The sequence below is a fragment of the Mobula birostris genome, chromosome 6 (assembly GCF_030028105.1).
Source record: "Mobula birostris isolate sMobBir1 chromosome 6, sMobBir1.hap1, whole genome shotgun sequence".
NCBI lineage: Eukaryota > Metazoa > Chordata > Chondrichthyes > Myliobatiformes > Myliobatidae > Mobula > Mobula birostris.
The window spans coordinates 112,922,485-112,940,491 of NC_092375.1; the positions used below are offsets into that span (position 1 = coordinate 112,922,485).

General features: G+C 44.1%; 1 protein-coding gene across 1 annotated transcript in view; it reads right to left on the minus strand.

Moving 5' to 3' along the window:
- Positions 1 to 835: 835 nt before the first annotated feature.
- Positions 836 to 18,007, minus strand: part of LOC140199268 (anion exchange protein 3-like) — a 154,845-nt gene continuing 137,673 nt past the window's right edge. Inside the window, exons 20-23 of the mRNA XM_072261033.1 lie at positions 14,774 to 15,027; positions 12,710 to 12,879; positions 10,647 to 10,820; positions 836 to 2,511 (exon numbers count right to left, since the gene is read on the minus strand). Of these exons, the coding sequence (XP_072117134.1) occupies positions 2,434 to 2,511; positions 10,647 to 10,820; positions 12,710 to 12,879; positions 14,774 to 15,027 (676 nt within the window). The 3' untranslated portion in view covers positions 836 to 2,433. The remainder of the gene's footprint in view (positions 2,512 to 10,646; positions 10,821 to 12,709; positions 12,880 to 14,773; positions 15,028 to 18,007) is intronic.

Consider the following 18,007-nt stretch of genomic DNA (forward strand, 5'->3'; position numbering starts at 1 on the left):
ATAGAGGGGTACGGAGGGCTACAGTCTGGCGCAGGTCAATGGATCTAGTCAGAATAACAGTCCAACATGGACTAGATGGGTGAAAGGGCTGGTTTCTGTGCAGTAGCACTCTATGAGCAGCATGGCCTCTTAAAGACGTCCTCCATGCTGCCAACACAAGTGGGTGATACCAGTAATTGTTGAGTAGTGGGAATGGGGGATATTGGTGGAGAAATGGGGACGAGGTACAACAGCCAGTGTCACCTTACTAAAGGACAGAGGAGCCCAAGAAATCAGCAGCTTCCGGTTCTAACATTCCAACAGCACCGAGGGGCAGTTGGAGGTTCCTGGGTTGAGGTCAGCCGGTATACATTGGGAAAAGGGAATTCCCTGACCAGGGTATTCCTGGACCAGGAGATGGCTAAGAGGAACAAGAATGAGGTATAGTCAGCCAAGATCAGGCTTCTCACACAATAGTTCAATCCCACTTTATCTTAATAATCTCAGTCCCTTAATGGGTAGCATGGTAGTATAGTGGTTAGCGTGAAGCTTTACAGCGCAAGCAATCAGAAGATTGGGGTTCGATTCCTGCTGCGGGCTGTGAGGAGTTTGTATGTTCCCCCTGTGACTGAGTCACTGGAATTCAGGCGAATCAGAGATCATATAGAAACAGAAAATTCTGAAAGGCATAGATAGGATAGAGGCCGGAAAGTTGTTTCCATGGTAGGTGAGACTAGAACTGAGGGCCATAGGGGGCTTGGGTGGCACAGGAGCGTACTGGTTAGTGTAACGCTCTACAGCGCCAGTGACCCAGGTTCAATTCTGCCACTGTCTGCAAGCAGTGAGGATGCTCTTTTTGTGACCTTGTGGCTTTCCCATGGATGCTCCAGATTCCTCCCACATTCCAAAAATGTATGGATTAGGGTTAGCAAGTTGTGGGCATGCTGTTTTGGCGCTGGGAGCCTGGCGACACTTACGCACAATCCTCAGACTGAGTTGGCTGTTGACGCGTTTCGCTGCATGTTTTGATATACATGTGACAAATAAAGCTAATCTCTTTAATCTTTTCCGAGCAGAGAGTTGGGAGGCCTAGGACCCTGAGTGGTTTAGGAACGCCAGTGTGAAGGCCGATCAGTTAATCCTGCTCACTCCAATCCTGTGGAAGAATTATTGGATTGAGAACTAATGTCTCTCAGCATCCTGAGTCCTGGGGAACGGAGTGGTGGTGGATGGTTAAACATTCACTGTAGGACATCAATATCCCCACAACCCCAGCAAAGAAATCTCAGTGATGCATCTCTCTGGAGAAACAGAGACCCATGAACAAGCAGAGGGGAGATACGGTAACTGGTCTCAATGCTTGTTTCCTGCATTATCCAGGTAACTAACCTCAATATACTGCATAAAGGCGGGCAGTAAAGTCTACTTTCCCAGCTTCCTCCACCTATCAGTGCTTCCAAAACTTCACTGTCTTCACCATATTTGTTTGTTTATTCATCGTGTTACCCAACTGACCTACTTACCCATACGTCTTTGGAAGGTGGGAGGGAACCAGAGCACCCAGGGAAACCCATGTGGGGAAGATGTATAAGCTACTTAGACAGTGGCAGGAATTGAACCTGGGTCACTGACACTGTCATAAAATTATGCTTCCACGCCTCTCCTACATCCCCTTCACCTATTCAACCCCCAATACCATGCTGTCCAACTCACTAGGTAAAGGCATTTCTCCTCATCTTTTTTCTAAAGTACGCCTTTGTACTCTGAGGCTGTGCCCTCTGGTTCCAGACTCCCCCACTACCTCCCTAACCTCCTTCCCATCCTTAAACTCTGAACTTAAAACCTACCCCTTTAACCAAGTCTTTGTTTAACCGAGGTTTGGTGTTGAATTGTCTTTTTTTGAGTAGAACACGGGTCGATCTCTACGGCGTTAAAGGTGCAATAGCTATGAAATTACCCTTGTCAACAGACGCAGGTGAGATGCATAAACCTCACTGTGAACATACTGCAGAGACAGCTTCCTTATGTTCAACTCCCAAGTTCATGGTCACATCGCCTGAGAAGCGACAATCTACCAGTTTGTTATAAGACACTCAGTTATATCTTTATAGTAAGTAAAGTTTGCATGTGGAGAATTGTCTATTTTGTTTAGCTAACATCTAATATAAAACAGCACAGTAGGATACAGTAGGAAAATACAGCTGGTAGCCATCTTGAGATCTTCGTCTGTCTCCCTTCTTGCAGAGGGATCTCCTGTTGCCTCTCACAGGGCAGCTCTCCTCCTGCCCAGCTCTGGTGTGCTGGTTCGAAGGAGTAGGAGGAACCTAATGGCAGGACTGTCCCCATCGCCTTGCGCAGGGAGGGAGCTGCTTGGAGGCCAGAAGGAGGAGGTAGAGAGCAGAAGGCGGTTGGGACTGCAGAGGAAGAAGAGCGAGGGCCACCTCAGCTTCCCCCTCACAGGGGCATGTGCATCTCGCTGTACTCGTCGTGTCCATCCTCATCGAAGTTTGGATGTGTCTCGTCAGAATCCAGCTGCATGAGGAAAGGCAGAGTGTATTGAGTCTTTAAAAAAACAGGATACATCTGTGCAACTGTAGTCCATAAGAACATAAGACACAGGAGCAGAATTAGGCCATTTGACCCATTGAGTCTTCTCTGCTATCTCATGGCTGATCCATTCCCTCTCAGCCCCGATCTCCTGCCTTCTCCCTGTATCCCTTCATGCCCTGACTAATCAAGAATCTAACAACCTCTGCCTTAAGTATACCCAATGCCTCTGACAACGAATTCCACAGATTCACCACTCTCTGGCTAAAAAAATTGCTCCTTATCTCTCTTCTAAATGGACATCCCTCTATCCTGAGGCTGTGTTCTCTAATCTACGATTCTCCCACCATAGGAAACATCCTCTCCACATCCGCTCCATCAAGGCCTTTCACCATTTGCTAGGTTTCAATGAGATCCCCCCATATTCTTCCGAATTCCAGTGAATACAGGCCTAGAGCCATGAAATACTCCTCATATGATAAACTTATCAATCCTGGATTCATTTTTGTGAGCCTTCTTTGAACTCTCTCCAGTATCCTTTCTAAGATAAGGGGCTCAAAACTGCTCACAATACTCCAACTGAGGCCTCACCAGTGCTTTATAAAGCCTCAACATTACATCCTTGCTTTTATATTCTTGGCTTCTTGAAATTAATGCTAACATTGTATTCACCTTCCTCACCACTGACTCAACCTGCAAATTAATCTTTAGAGAATCCTGCACGAGGACTCCCAAGTCCCTTTGCACCTCAGACTTTTGAATTTTCTCTCCATTTAGAAAATAGTCTATGCTTTTATTTCTTCTACCAAAGTGCAGGATCATACATTCCCCGACACTGTATTCCATCTGCCACTTCTTTGCCCGTTCTCCTAATCTATCTAAGTCCTTCTGTAGCCTCTCTGCTTCCCCAATACTTATCTCATTAAGCAGCATCATGCATGGCACCTTGTCAAAGGCCTTCTGAAAATCCAAGTAGGTAACATCCACCAATTCCCTTTGTCTATACTGCTTGTTATTTCTTCAAAGAATTCCAAAGTACTTCTCAGGTAAGATTTTCTCTTGATGCTGACTATAGCCTAATTTATCATGTGCCTTCAAGTACCTTGAAACCACATCCTTAACAATGGATTCCACCACCTTCCCAACCACTAAGGTTAGACTAACTGGCCAATAATTTCCTTTCTCCTGCCTCTCTCTCTTCTTGAAGAGCAGAGTGACATTTGCAATTTTCCATTCCTTCAGAACCATGTCAGGATCAACTGATTATTGAAAGATCATTACCAATGCCGTCACAATCTCTTCAGCCACCTCTTCCAGAACCCTGGGGTGTAGACCATCTGGTCCAAATGACTCATCTACCTTCAGACCTTTCAGTTTCTCAAGAACCTTCTCCCTAGTAATGACAACTTCACTCACTTCTGCCTCCTGACACTCTTGAACTTCTGGAATACTGCTAATGTCTTCCACAGTGAAGACTGATGCAGAATACTCATTCAGTTCATCTACCATTTCCTTGTCCCCCATTTCTACCTCTTCAGCATCATTTTCCAGCTGTCCGATATCTACTTTTGCCTCACTTTTACACTTTACATATCTCAAACATGAGAAAGTCTGCAGATGCTGGAAATCCAAAGCAGCCCACACAAAATTCCAGAGGAACTCAGCAGGTCAGGTAGCATCTACGGAAAAGAATAAACAGTCAATGTTTCAGGCCAAGACCCTTCTTCAGGACGGAGCAGGAAGGGAGAAGATACTAAAAAGATGGCGGGGGGTGGGGAAAGAGGACAGGTGAAAAGTGGTAGATGAAGCCAGGCTGGAAAAGAAAGAATCTGATAGGAGAAAGGGAAGGAGGGAGGGACCTGGGGGAATAATGGGCATGTGAGTGAAGAGTCAGAATGGTGAATAGAGGAAGGGGGGGATTTGTTTATCGGAAGGAGAAATCGATATTCATGCCATCAGGTTGGAGAGTATCAAGCTGGAATATAAGTTGTTGCTCCTTTGCCCTCTTCTTGTGCCAAGATGAGTTCCTCCTGCAGTTTACGTGTGTTACTTTATATATCTGAAAAAACCTTTGGGTATTTTCTTTAATATTATTGGCTATCTTACTTTTGTATTCCATCTTTTCCTTCTTTATGACTTTTTATTTGCCTTCTGTTGGTTTTTAAATGTTTCCCAATCCTCTAACTTCCCTCTAATTTTGATTTATTATAATGCCCTCTCTTTGACTTTTATGTTGGCATTGACTTCCCTTGTCAGCCACAGTTGCATCATCCTGCCTTTAGAATACTACTTCTTCAATGAGATGTATCTATCCTGCGCCTTCCACATTTCTCCCAGAAACTCCAGCCATTGCTGCTCTCCTAATGTTTCCCTCCAATCAATTGAGGCCAACTCCTCTCTCATGCCTCTGTAATTCCCTTTACTCCACTGTCATCCCGGTTCCCAAATAAAACAAGCTAACAGTGACTCTAACAGTTGCCATCATGAAGTGCTTTGAGAGGCTGATCATGGCACACATTAACTTTGTGTATTTAATATTTCAGTAATATTGTAAATATATAGTTTGACTAAGCATTCCTTATTTGCTGACATAATTCATTACAGGTTATATGTAAAAGTATGTGAATGGCATACACAATTATGCCACAATGTCGTTTGTGATTGCCTCACTAAAGAAAATGAAAATAAAAACAAAAGAGAAATGTTTCCTAGCTCCCGTGTTTTTCTTTCAATTAGCTTTGGAATTACAAAACATAATAGTGGTGATGAATAAGTTTTAAAACGAACCTGAGATGACTAACTACCTGTTGAAGTGCAGCATGTTTTTCTTCTTTGGAAGGGGAGAAAGACGTTTGAGTTAAATGAAAGACAGAAAACAGACAAAATTCACGGGTTCTTAAGCAGTAAGTATCAGATAAACATCTACGTCAGGATGCTGTTCATTGACTACAGCTCAGCATTTAACACCATCATAACCACAGCCCTGATAGAAAAGCTACAGAATCTGGACCTGTGCATCTCCCTCCGCAATTGGATTCTCGACTTCCTAACCAGAAAACCACCATGTCTCCTCCTCACTGACGATCAACACTGGCACACCTCAGCCATGTGTGCTTAGCCCACTGCTCTACTCCCTCTATACCCACGGTTGTGTGGCTAGGTATAGCTCGAATACTATCTATAAATTTGCCGATGATACAACCATCTCAGATCTCAGATGGAGACAAGAGGCCGTACAGGAGTGAGATATACCAGCTAGTTGAGTGGTGTCGCAGCAACAACCTTGAACTCAACAGTAAGACCAAAGAGCTGATTGTGGACTTCAGGAAGGGTAAGATGAGGAAACATTTCTTTTAGAGGGATCAGAAGTGGAGAGAGTGAGAAATTTCGAGTTCCTAGGTGTCAAGGTCTCTGAGTCCCTGGTCCCAACATATTGATGCAGTTATAAGGAAGGCAAGACAGCGACTATATTTCATTTTGAGTTTGAGGAGATTTGGTTTGTCACCTAAAACACTCAAAAACTTCTACAGATGTACCATGGAAAGCATTTTGACTGGCTGCACCACTATCTGGTATGCTGGGGGTGGGAGGGTGTCTACTACTGAGTATTGAAAGAAGCTGCAAAAAGTTGTAAAATTAGTCAGCTCCATCTTGAGTCTTTGTCTCCCTAGTATCCAAAACATCTTCAAGGAGCAATGCCTCAGAAAGGCAGTGTCCATTATTAAGGACCCCCATCACCCAGGACATGCTCTCATCTCATTGTTGCCATCAGATCAGGAAGGACGTAAAGAAGTCTGAAGGCACATACTCAACCATTCAGGGACAGCTCCTTCCCCTCTGCCATCTGATTTTTAAATGACATTGAAACCATGAATACTACTTAATTTCTGTTTATATATTATTTCTGATTTTGCACTGTTTTAATTTAACTATTTAATACACATATACATACTTGCTCTAATTGATTTACTTACTTTTATTCTATATTATCATGTATTTCATTGTACTGCTGGTGCGGAGTTAACAAATTTCATGACACATGCAGGTGATAATAAATTTGAATCTGATTCTGAGATAATAATAATAATAAATTTAAAAATCAGAAAAGGCTGGCTACATCGAAAGTTAGATGAGTTTGACTGCACAACAGATAACTGGATGATGTATACTGAATGATTTGAGCAGTTTTTGAAGAAAATGAAATAGCCAATGAGAAACGAGTGCTAGTTTTGCTGAGTGCAATAGGTGGAAAAGCATACAGTTTGGTTAGACATTCCACTGCTCCAACCAAACCTGGCGAAATGAGCTTTGCTGATATTGTGAACTGATAATGCAAGAATGTTTGGAACTGAAACCACTGTTGATTGTAGAATACTTCATGTTTCATAAGTGAAATTAACAGGAAGGGGAGTCCATTTCAGCTTACGTGGAAGAACTGAAGAAATGGTCTAAGTATTGCCAGTTCAGTGATGGACCTAATGATGCACTGAGAGATTGTTTAGCTTTTTGAATCTTATAAGAAAACATTCAAAAACAGCTCCTAACTGAAGCACAACTCACATTTAAAAAAGCAGTTGAAATCGCTGTATCAAATCTTACAAGAAAACATTCATAAACAGCTCCTAACTGAAACACAACTCACATTTAAAAAAGCAGTTGAAATCGCTGTATCAATGGAAATGGCAGACAGAGATGCAATTGACTTGCAATCAGTAATGAAAGTGAGCATAGACAAAATTGCAAAGTTTAAACAGAATACTGCCAGGCCGAACAGAGTCTGTTACCATTGTTGCAGCGGCTCACATACACCAGACCAATGTACTGTAAGTTTAAAGATGAAACTTGCAGAAATTGCAAAAAAGTAGGACACATACATAGAGCATGTTGGGCAGACAAAAATAAAAGGACTGCACAGGAGAGAGAGATAAAGATGCAGTTTCAAAAAGAGCACTAATCAGCATGCTGTTGTTGAAAAATCTGATACTGATGAGAGTGACACAGGATTTGGTAACCTTGGGGTTTATAATATGAAAATTAACAAGAGACAGGCAATATGGCTTACACCAGAAGTGAACGACAAGTTAATTAAAATGGAATTGAACATTGGTTCATTCCACAAAATGAGTTTGAACGGCATTTCAAAGATACTGAGCTGAAGCTAAGAACCTATACTGGAGAAAGGATAACTCCTGTGGGAATGAAATTTACAACAGTGAAATACAACAACCAACAAGCCACATTGGGCCTGTATATGGTAAAGCAAGAGAGTCAGCATTGTGGGGACGTGATTGGCTGAGACAAATACAACTTGATTGGAGATCCATCCACCATTTGCGTCCCACATCTCCTGCAACAGAGTCAACTGAGAGTGAATTAAGAAAGGTACTGGATGATGCCACAGCAGTGTTCTAGAGTGGCATTGGAACACTCAAACATATCAAGGGTTAAATAGTGTTAAATGAGAATGCCACACTCCAGTTTTACAAAGCTCGTCCGGTTTCTTATACCATCCGTGATAAATTAGCCATTGAGTTAGATTACATGGAGGCTGAAGAAATTATTTCCAAGGTTGAGTGGAACCCACGGGCAACGCCAGTGGTCCAAGCAGTGAAAAGGACGGGTCTGATAGAATCTGTGGGGATTTTAAGGTCATCATCAACCCAGTGTTGAAAGTAGTTCAATATCCTCTGCCCAGGATAGAGAATATCCTTGCAAATCTTTCAGGATGGAAACACTTCAGCCCAAGTGGACTTTGCTAAGGACTATCTACAGATGGAGATGGAAGAAGAGTCCAAAGTGTTTCCCATCATAAACATGGGTGTTATCACATAATAGGTTTATTTTTGAAGCAGCGTCAGAACCTGCACTCTGACTGCAAGCTTGTGACTGGGTGCTCAAAGGCTGCCCAGGCACTCAGTGTTACCTGGATTACATCATTGTTACTGCTAAGGATGACAAGGAATATCTCCAAAATCTCAAGACAGTGTTAAAATGAATGAGAAGATTATGGACTCAGAGCACGAAACAACAAGTATGAATTCTTCAAACCAAGCATCACTTACTGTGGTCACACCATCGACGCACAAGATTTATACCAGTGTGCTGAGAAAATTCAAGCAGTGGTAGATGCCCCAAAGAATGTGTCAGGATTGTGATTTGTCAATTACTATCACAGGGTCCTGCTAAAACTGGCTACTGTGCTCCCTGCCCCCCACGAATTCATTACTACAGATCAGGAAGAAATGGCAATGGACAAACCAGTGTGAGGTGGCTTTCCAAAAGACAAAGCAAATGGTGACACATTATGATCCACGTCGTCCAATGATGCTTGCCTGTAGCACCTCACCTCATGGTCTAGGTGCTGTTATGTCACACGTAATGAGTGATGGAAGTAGCCTTTGCATCACATTCCCTTACTGCTGCAGTGAAAAATAACACACTGATTGACAGAGAGGCCTTGAGTCTCGTTTGGGGTGTAAAATGTTTCAACCAGTGCTTGTATGGGAGAGAGTTTACCCTCATTACAGGTCACCAACCATTAGTGTCCATTTTCAATCCACAGAGGGTGTTCCACTAACAGCAGCATCACAAATACAGAGATGGGCTCTGTTTCTTGGAGGACACAATTACAAGATCAAATTCATGAAGACAGCTCATTACGGAAATGCTGGTGGATTGTCATACTTACCCTTGGAAAAGGAAATACCTGAAAAATACACAAAAGAAGACACTCGTCTTGAGTACTCTCCCTAATGCAAATTGAAAGTCTCCCGATTACAGCAGAGATGATCCAAAGGGAAACCAGAAAAGACCCCACACTGTCTCAGATCTACATGGCAACCCAAAAAGGCTGAAATATGCAGCAGAAATTCCAGTCCCCCCATTTTTACCAGTACTGGGGTGAACTTGCCCTTCACAGGGGGTTACCTTACGTGGGGATTGAGAGTTCTTGCACCATCCAAGCTGAGAGCTGAAATGTTGAAAGAACTACACACTGGTCACATAGGCATGGTCACAATGAAAGTTTTGTCCCAAAGCATTGTCTGGTGGCCTGGGATAGATTAGCAGATCGAGCAGCTTGCCATGCATGGTTCAGTATGCCAACATGTCCAAAAGATGCAAAGAGCAGCACCTCCCCATCTCTGGGGATGTCCTGCATTGCCCCGGCAGAGGATTCGTGTGGACTTTCCAGACCATTTACAGGCAGAAATTTATTATTACTAGTGGATGCAGTTACAAAGAGGGCAGAAGTGTTCCTGATAGCTTCATACACCGATGATGTGTTGAGAAGCCTCTTCTCAAGGACTGATGTTCCAGGACACTTACTCAGTGACAATGGACCACAGTTTACTGCAGAACAGTTTCAGTCATTCCTGAAGATGAATGGAATAAGGCATATTACATCTGCACTCTACCAACCAGCTAGAAATATCTTGGTGGAAAATTTTGTCTAATGCCTAAAGAACGCACTGTGAGCAAAGTCAGCAGAACACTGAATCCAAGCTCGCCAATGCCCTCCTTGCATATCGCAATGCAGCACACTCCACAACCAACAACTCACCTGTTATGCTGCTCCTGGGTCATCCCTTGGCTCGTGCTTGGATCTCTTCAAACCCAAACTCAGAAGGAGTATGCAAGACAAACAACTGAGACAAATTGAGGTCTCCTCAAACAAGGAGGTTCAATGTTTCACCAGGACAAGCAGTCCTGGTGAAGTCTACAGAGATGATTAAAAGTAGGCACTTGAAAATATTAAGGACAGAACTGCATCACTGTTCTACACAGTGGACAGTGGAGATTGTGCCTGATGTCATCTGGAGACAACACATCATCAGCTGAGGAAATCAAAGTCAATTGTTAGAGAAGAAAGATGTCCAGAGCTGTCAGAACCACTTCCTATCGTCCCAGGCTCAATTCCTACAACCACCCCAGAACCTGATATTGTTTTACAGCCACAAGTTTCACCTGCCTCACTTATCAGGAAAGATATTATCGCACGAGAGTAAGAAATCCTCCACAGCAATTAAATTGCCTGTTTACTCTATTACTCTATGACTCTATGTCCTCCTTGCACACAAACAAGAGGATTTGTTGCAACAGCACCTAGTATTTCCACTCACCGCCAGCAATTCCCGCTCTCGGAATATCTTCGGAAGTAGGTAGCGGCGTGTGGGCACAGTCAAGATGAGGAAAAACGGGAAGGCCAAGGAGATAATGGTGGACTTGATGACCCAGAGGATGATGATGCAGATTATCTGGATAATGGTGAAGAGGTGCATTCGCCAAGACCTCACCTGGAGTCAAACAGAAGAACAGGAGGTGAGATAAAATTAGCTTTATTTCTCACATCAAAACATCTAGTCAAATGCATTGTTGGTGTCTGAGGATGTGCTGGGAGCAGCCCGCAAGAGTTACCATGCTTCCAGCTCCAAAGTAGCGCACACAATGCTTACAAACACTAATCCTTTAGTCTTTGGAGAGTGGCAGAAGACCGAAGCACCCAGAGGAGCTGGGGGGGTGGGGGGGGGGACTTGGGGTTTTCACATTTAACTGTCATTCATTCTTTGGGGCACTTCTCTGTTTTTGTGGATGTTTGTGAAGAAAAAGCATTTTAGGATGCACATTGGATAAATTTCTCGGACATTAAATTTGATCTTTGAACCTTTGAAACACACACGATCATGGGGAAGAAATATAAACTCCTGACAGGCAGTGAAAGAATTGAACCCTGACTGATTTTACAGCAGGCACTGTAAAGCATTGTGCTAGCTGCTACATTACACCATTCCATCCCAAAATCATTCTATGGCTGTGCTCTTCCTAATTCTAATTCAAGACTATGTCTTCACATTCTTGAAATAAGATTAAGGTTAGCTTTATTCCTCACATGGACATCAAAACATACAGTAAAATGTGTTGTTTGCACCAAATCAAATCAGTGAGGATTGTGCTGGGCAGCCTACAATCATCGCCACAATTCTGGCGCCAACACAGCATGCCCACGATCTTACCAACTCTAACCCATATGTCTTTGGGAGGAAATTGGTGCAGACAGAGGTGGAAGTTGGTGCTGTAATGTGTTGCACTAGCTGCTATGCTATTGTACTGCCCTTCTGTGCTCCCTCTCCAGGGGTGTTTTGATGCAAAAGACGGTATGTTGGTGTAGGTTGCTGGAGTCATGGTGATGTAGTTATAGAGTGCAGAGACTGGCTATTCAGCCCATCTCATCCATGCTGACCAAGATGCCAAACTGACCTAGTTCTATTTGTCAGAGTTTGACCCATATCCTCAGACTGTGCTGGTCGATGACACAAGTGATACATTTCACTCTATGGTTCAATGTACATGTGGCAAATAATGCCAATCTTTGAATCTTTAAAATATAGAACACACACTCAGTGGCCACTTCATTAGATACACCTATACAATGGCTTGTTAATGCAATTATATAATCAGCCAATTGTGTAGCAGAAACTTAATACATAAAAGCATGCAGACATGGTCAAGATGTTCAGTTGTTGTTCAGACCAAACATCAGCATGGGGAAGAAATGTGATCTAAGTGACTTTGACCGTGGTGTCAGACAGGGTGATTCGAGTATCTCAGAAACCACTGGTTTCCTGGGATTTTCACCACAATAGTCTCTAGAGTTTACAGAGGATGGTGTGAGAAACAAAAACACACCCAGTGACAGTTCTGTGGACAAAGTGCTTTGTTATGAGAAATGTCAGAGGAGAATGTCCAGACTGCTTCAACCTGACAGGAAGGTGACAGTAACTCAAATAACCACACGTTACAGTGGTGTGCAGAAGAGCATCTCTGAACGCACGACACATTGAACCTTGAAGTGGATGGGCTACAGCAGAAGAAGACCACAAATAAACACTCAGTGGCCACTTTATACAGATGTGAAGATAGAACTGTGAATTAGACTGAGAAAGTGCATGGTCATAGAATGATTATGGGACGTAATGAGACCATTTGACCTTTCGAGTCCACACGGGCTCAATGTTTTAGCAACTCATCCCATCCAACTGTCTGCTCTCTCCCCACAGCCCTACAAGTTTTTTCTCTTCAGATGCTGACTCAGCTCTCTTTATGAATTTGCCTCCAGTCCTCCCCCTCCCCATGTTGTCCGACCCTATGACACTTGACAGAGTGGGAACGAGGGAAGGACACTCACCTTGGTGACGTAGACGTGGTCCGGGTGGAACTTGGCTGGGATAAACATCAGCAGCAGTCGCTCATACAGTTGGGTTCCTGTCAGCGACGTCAGCCCCATGTACAGGAAGATCCCAAACAGAACCGCCATTGGGATCATCCGTAGCACTGTGCCCATGACCACTGACAGTCCTGGTGGGAAGAAGGGAGACGCACATAACATCATGAACCACAGCTCCACAAGACCCCACCCCAACATCCCACCCGCTTCAGCCACACCAGTCTCCCCCCTCCAGAGGTTGGCTCATCTCCTCTGGAAGACCGAGAGATAGTGAGGGAAAATGGAGGTGGTCACAGTGATTGGTAGAACCCAAGGAAGTATCAGAATGGGGACAGCATCACCCCATCTGGGGACTAGGGTCTAAAGTAGACGTAGCCAAGGCTACAGCCAACGCCTCCACTTCCCCAGGAGGTTAAAGAAATTCAGCAGGCCCCTGTCGACACCCACCAATTTTTAATGATCCACCACAGAAAGCGCCTGTAAGATTGCTTCACAGCTTGGTACAGTAACTGTTGTGCCCGTGACTGCAAGAAACTGCAGAGAGTTGTGGACACAGCTCAGCACAAAACAGGAACCGGCCTCCCATCCATGGACTCTGGCTATATTTCTCACTACCTTGATAAGCATCCGGCATAATCAGACATCCTGACATTCTCTCTCCCCCCCACCGCATCAGATAGAAGATACAAAAGCCTGAAAGCACATACCAGCAGTGTCAAGGACAGCTTCTAGACTACTGTTATATGACTTTGAATGGCTCCTTGGCATGATAAGATGAACACTTTACCTCACAATCTACCTCATTATATCCTTGCACTTTATTATCTGCCTGCACGGCACTTCCTCTATCACTGTTTATTCTGCATTCTGTTATTGTTTTCCCTTGTACTGTCTCAATGTGTTATTGAAATTACACTCTTGATCTCACAATCTACCTTGTTATGGTCCTGCACATCTGTAACCATAGTGTTGTCACTGAAGACTGCTCTGCGGTTCTATGTTATTGTGCACTCTGTTTCTGCTTTTCCCTTGTACTACCTGGATGTACTGATGTGATGAACGGATCCGTATGGATTGGGGGTAGTACTGGAATTGCTTTGTTATTATCACATGTGCTGAGATACAGTGAAAAATTTGTCTTGCTTTCTTCTTACAAGATCAAATCAAATCAAATCATAACACAAGGCATTGAACCAGAACAAGTTAAAACAGTCACAGATGTAGAATAAGGAGTTACAGTTACAAAGAAAGTGAGGTGCAGGTAAACAAGAAGGTGCAAGATGGTAACGTGTTAGGTTATGAAGTCAAGAGTCCATCTTATCATACAAGGGGACCGTTGAAGAGTCTGATAACAGTGGGGTAGAATCTGTCCTTGAGCCTGGTGGGACATTCTTTCAAGCTTCTGTGTCTTCTGCCCAATGGGAGAGTGGAGAAGAGGGAATGTCTGGGGTGAGTAGGCTCTTTGATGTTGGCTGCTTTATTGAGGCAGCTAGCAATATAGACGGAGTCTGGATGGGAGGCTGGTTCCTGTGATGTGCTGAGCTGTTTCCACAACTCTCTGCAATTTCTTGTGGTCACAGGTAGAGCGGTTGTCATACCAAGCTGTGCTGCATCTGGATAGGGTTCTTTCTAGAACACAGAACACAGGGTATTACAGCACAATACAGGCCCTTTGGCCCACGATCTTTCTAACTCTTCCCTCCTATATACCCCTCCGGTTTTCGATCATCCATATACCTATTTAAGAGTCCCCTAATGTATCTGCCTTTACCACTATCCCTGGCAGGACGTTCCACGCACCCATCACTGTCTGTGTAAAAAAATCCTTCTAAGCTGCATTGAAAAACAAATTTTTTTCACAGTACCTCAGTATAGGAGGTAATAATAATCCACTAATGATCTCCAATAATGCAAATAACCCTTCCCCACATATCCCCATGCACAGGTGACACCTCCATGAACAAACAGCTTGACTCAGCACATAGGGAAGTGGAAAGGGAGGATGGACCCTTGGGTGCGACTCACCCACGAGCAACGCCACCAGCGTCCCAGTGATCCGCTGCTCTTTCACCTCCTTGATCTTGATCTTCTCTCCCGGAGCAGTGCTCTTGCTCATGACAGTCAGGGCATTGACATGGGCGATGCTGCGTACGGTGGCTGCCGTCTGCCAGGGGAGACCGAAGATGCCACAGACTCCGCCTCCCACACCGATGAGGAGCAGGTCCAGGTGGAAGCCGGAGCCTTTAACCAGGCGCCTTTCCTTCTTGCTGACAATAAGCCTGCGGAGTGGGGAAGGGGAGGGTGTGAATCTAACAGGGTATTAGGGGAAAGGGGGCCGGTCTGTTGACCAATCTTCCCCCACATTTTCCCCATCTCCTGCCCCTCCATTCCACCCAACCACCAACACCCTTACCCAATGTCATTTCCACCTCCTCTCTCACCCCACTAGGTGTAACTGTGTGATCACCCGAGACAAGTACGATGTTCTCCAAAGGCAGGGGTTCCCAACCTTTTTTATGCCAATGAGCCTTACCATTAACCATGGACCATGGGTTGGGAACTCGTGTCCTAAGGGGTTATTCCCTTAATGGAGAACACCCGTACATGATTTTGCTTAACGTGGGGACACTGTTGCATGGGTAGCCAACACAAAATCCTTGACAGAACGGAGTCAGAGCCCAGTGTCATGCAAGGCTAAGCGTACGACTCAAAACTGTTGATGTACAGAAGGATGTCGGGGTCCAAGTCCACAGAGTCCATACGAGGACGTCCCTTGAAGAACAGAGATGAAAAGATATTTCTTTAGCCAGAGGGTGGTGAATCTGTGGAATTCATTACCACAGATGGCTGTGGAGGCCAAGTCATTGGGTATATTTAAAGTGGAGGTTGTAGGTTCTTGATTAGTAAGGGAATCAAAGGTTACGGGGAGAGGGCAGGAGAATGGGCTTGAGAGGGATAATAAATCAGCCAAGATCGAATGGCAGAGCAGACTCGATGGGCTGAATGGCCTAATTCTGCTCCGATTTCTTATGGTCCTATCTCCTGAAAGTGGCCATGCAAATAGAGAGTGTGGAAGAAGGCGGCACATGGCATGCTTGCCCTCATTAGTTGGGGCATCGAGTATAAAAGTTGGTAAGTCACATTGCAGCTTTATAAAACTCTAGTTAGGGGTATTACATTCAGTGCCGGTCGCCTCATTAAAGGAAGATAGTTGCAGAAGAGGTTTACCAGGATGCTGCATTGATTAGGGGGCATGTCAGCACGTGTGGGTGGGAGGGACGAAATGGGCTTGTTTTGCTGCTGTTTGCTGCTTGTTGTGTTCTGTGTTGTTCTGCCGAGCATTGTGGTGACACTTTCCGGCTGCTCTCAGCACATCCTGAGGTTCTGCAGGTTGTTAATGCAAATGACACATTTCACTGTATGCTTTAACGTACATGTAATAAATAAATTCTTATCTGAATCTGGAGAGTATAAGGAGAGGTTGAAAAAACATGGATGGTTTTCTCTGGGGTGTCGATGGCTGAGGGAAGACCTGAGAGAGGTTTATAAAATTATGAGAGGCATGTACAGTCAGGATCTTTTCCCCAGGATACAAATGTCAAATGCTAGGGGGAATTTAAAGTGAGAGGGGGAAGGTAAAAAGGAGATGCTGGCCTTCTGAGTTCTCCAGCATTTTGTGTGTGTTGCTTGCATTTTCAGCTGTTTGTGATTGATAATGACACTAGTCCAAGTTGAGGGAAAGGAAAAGAAACATAGTCCAAGGTAGTGTTAAGGTTTTACAGGTCAGTTTGAGAACTTGTTCTTTTTTATGTCCTTGTATGGAAACCTCAATACAGTACACAGGAGCACAAGGGGCTACAAAGTGGTGACCTCAGCCAGTCAAATCATGGGTGCAGCTCTCCCCATCATTGAGGATGTTTACAAGAGGCAATTTCTTTCCTTTTCATGTTATATGTCAATGATTTGGATGATGGCTCTGTGGCCAAGTTCAAAGTTCAGAAGTTCAAAGTACATTTTATTAGCAAAGTATGTATACTTTATACAACCTTGAGATTTGTTTGTGGATGATACAAAGATAGGTGGAGGGGCAGGTAGTGTTGGGGAAGCAGGGAGTTTGCAGAAGGATTTAGATAGATTGGGAGAATGGGCAAAGAAGCGCAAATGGAATATAGTGTAGGGAGGTGTATAATCGTGCACTTTGGTAGAAGGAATAAAGGTGTAGGCCATTCTCTAAACGGGGAGAAAATTCAAAAATCAGGGGTGCAAAGGGACTTTGGAGTCCTTGTGCAGGATTCCCTAAAGTTTAACTTGCGGGTTGAGTGAGAGGGAATGCAATGTTGGATTTCATTTTGAGAGGGCCAGAATATAAAAGCAAGGGTGTAGTGTTGAGGCTTTATAAGGCATTGGTCAGACCACACTTAGAGTATTGTGAGCAGTTTGGGCCCTTTCTCTAAGAAAAGATAGGCTGACATTGGACAGAGCCCAGAGGAGGTTCACGAGAATGATTCTGGTAATGAAAGGGTTAATGTATGATAAGCAGTTGATGGCTCTGGGCTTGTATTCACTGGAGTTTAAAAGAGTAAGTGGGGAACTCATTGAAACCTATTGAATATTGAAAAGCCCAGACAGAGGAGAGAAGGATGGAGAGAGGATGTTTCCTATAGTGAGTGAGTCTAGGACAGAGGATACAGCCTCAGAATAGAGGGATATTCATTTAGAACAGTGATGAGGTGGAATTTCTTTCAGCAGAGAGTGGTGAATCTATAGAATTTATTACCACAGATGGCTGCGAAGGCCAGGTTAATGGGTACATTTAAAGTGGAGGTTGATGGTTATTGATTAGTAAGGGTGTCAAAGGTTACAGAGAGAAGGCATGAGAGTTGGGTTGAGATGGATAATAATCAGCCATGATGGAATGGCAGTGTAGACTCATTGGCTGTAATGGTTTAACTCTGCTCCCATGCCGTCCACTCAGACCATGCCCTCTTCGTGATGCTGCTAGTAAGGAGGCAGTACAGGAACCTGAAGACCTGTACACCAAGATTCAACAACAGCTTCCTCCCCACTGCCATCAGGTTCCTGAACTGACCTGTAAAACCTTAACAATACCTTGGACTATGTTTCTTTTCCTTTCCCTCAACTTGAACTAGTGTCATTATCAATCACAAACAGCTGAAAATCTGCAGATGCTGGAAATCCAAGCAACACACACAAAATGCTGGAGAACTCAGAAGGCCAGGGAAAAGATGTTCCGAGCCC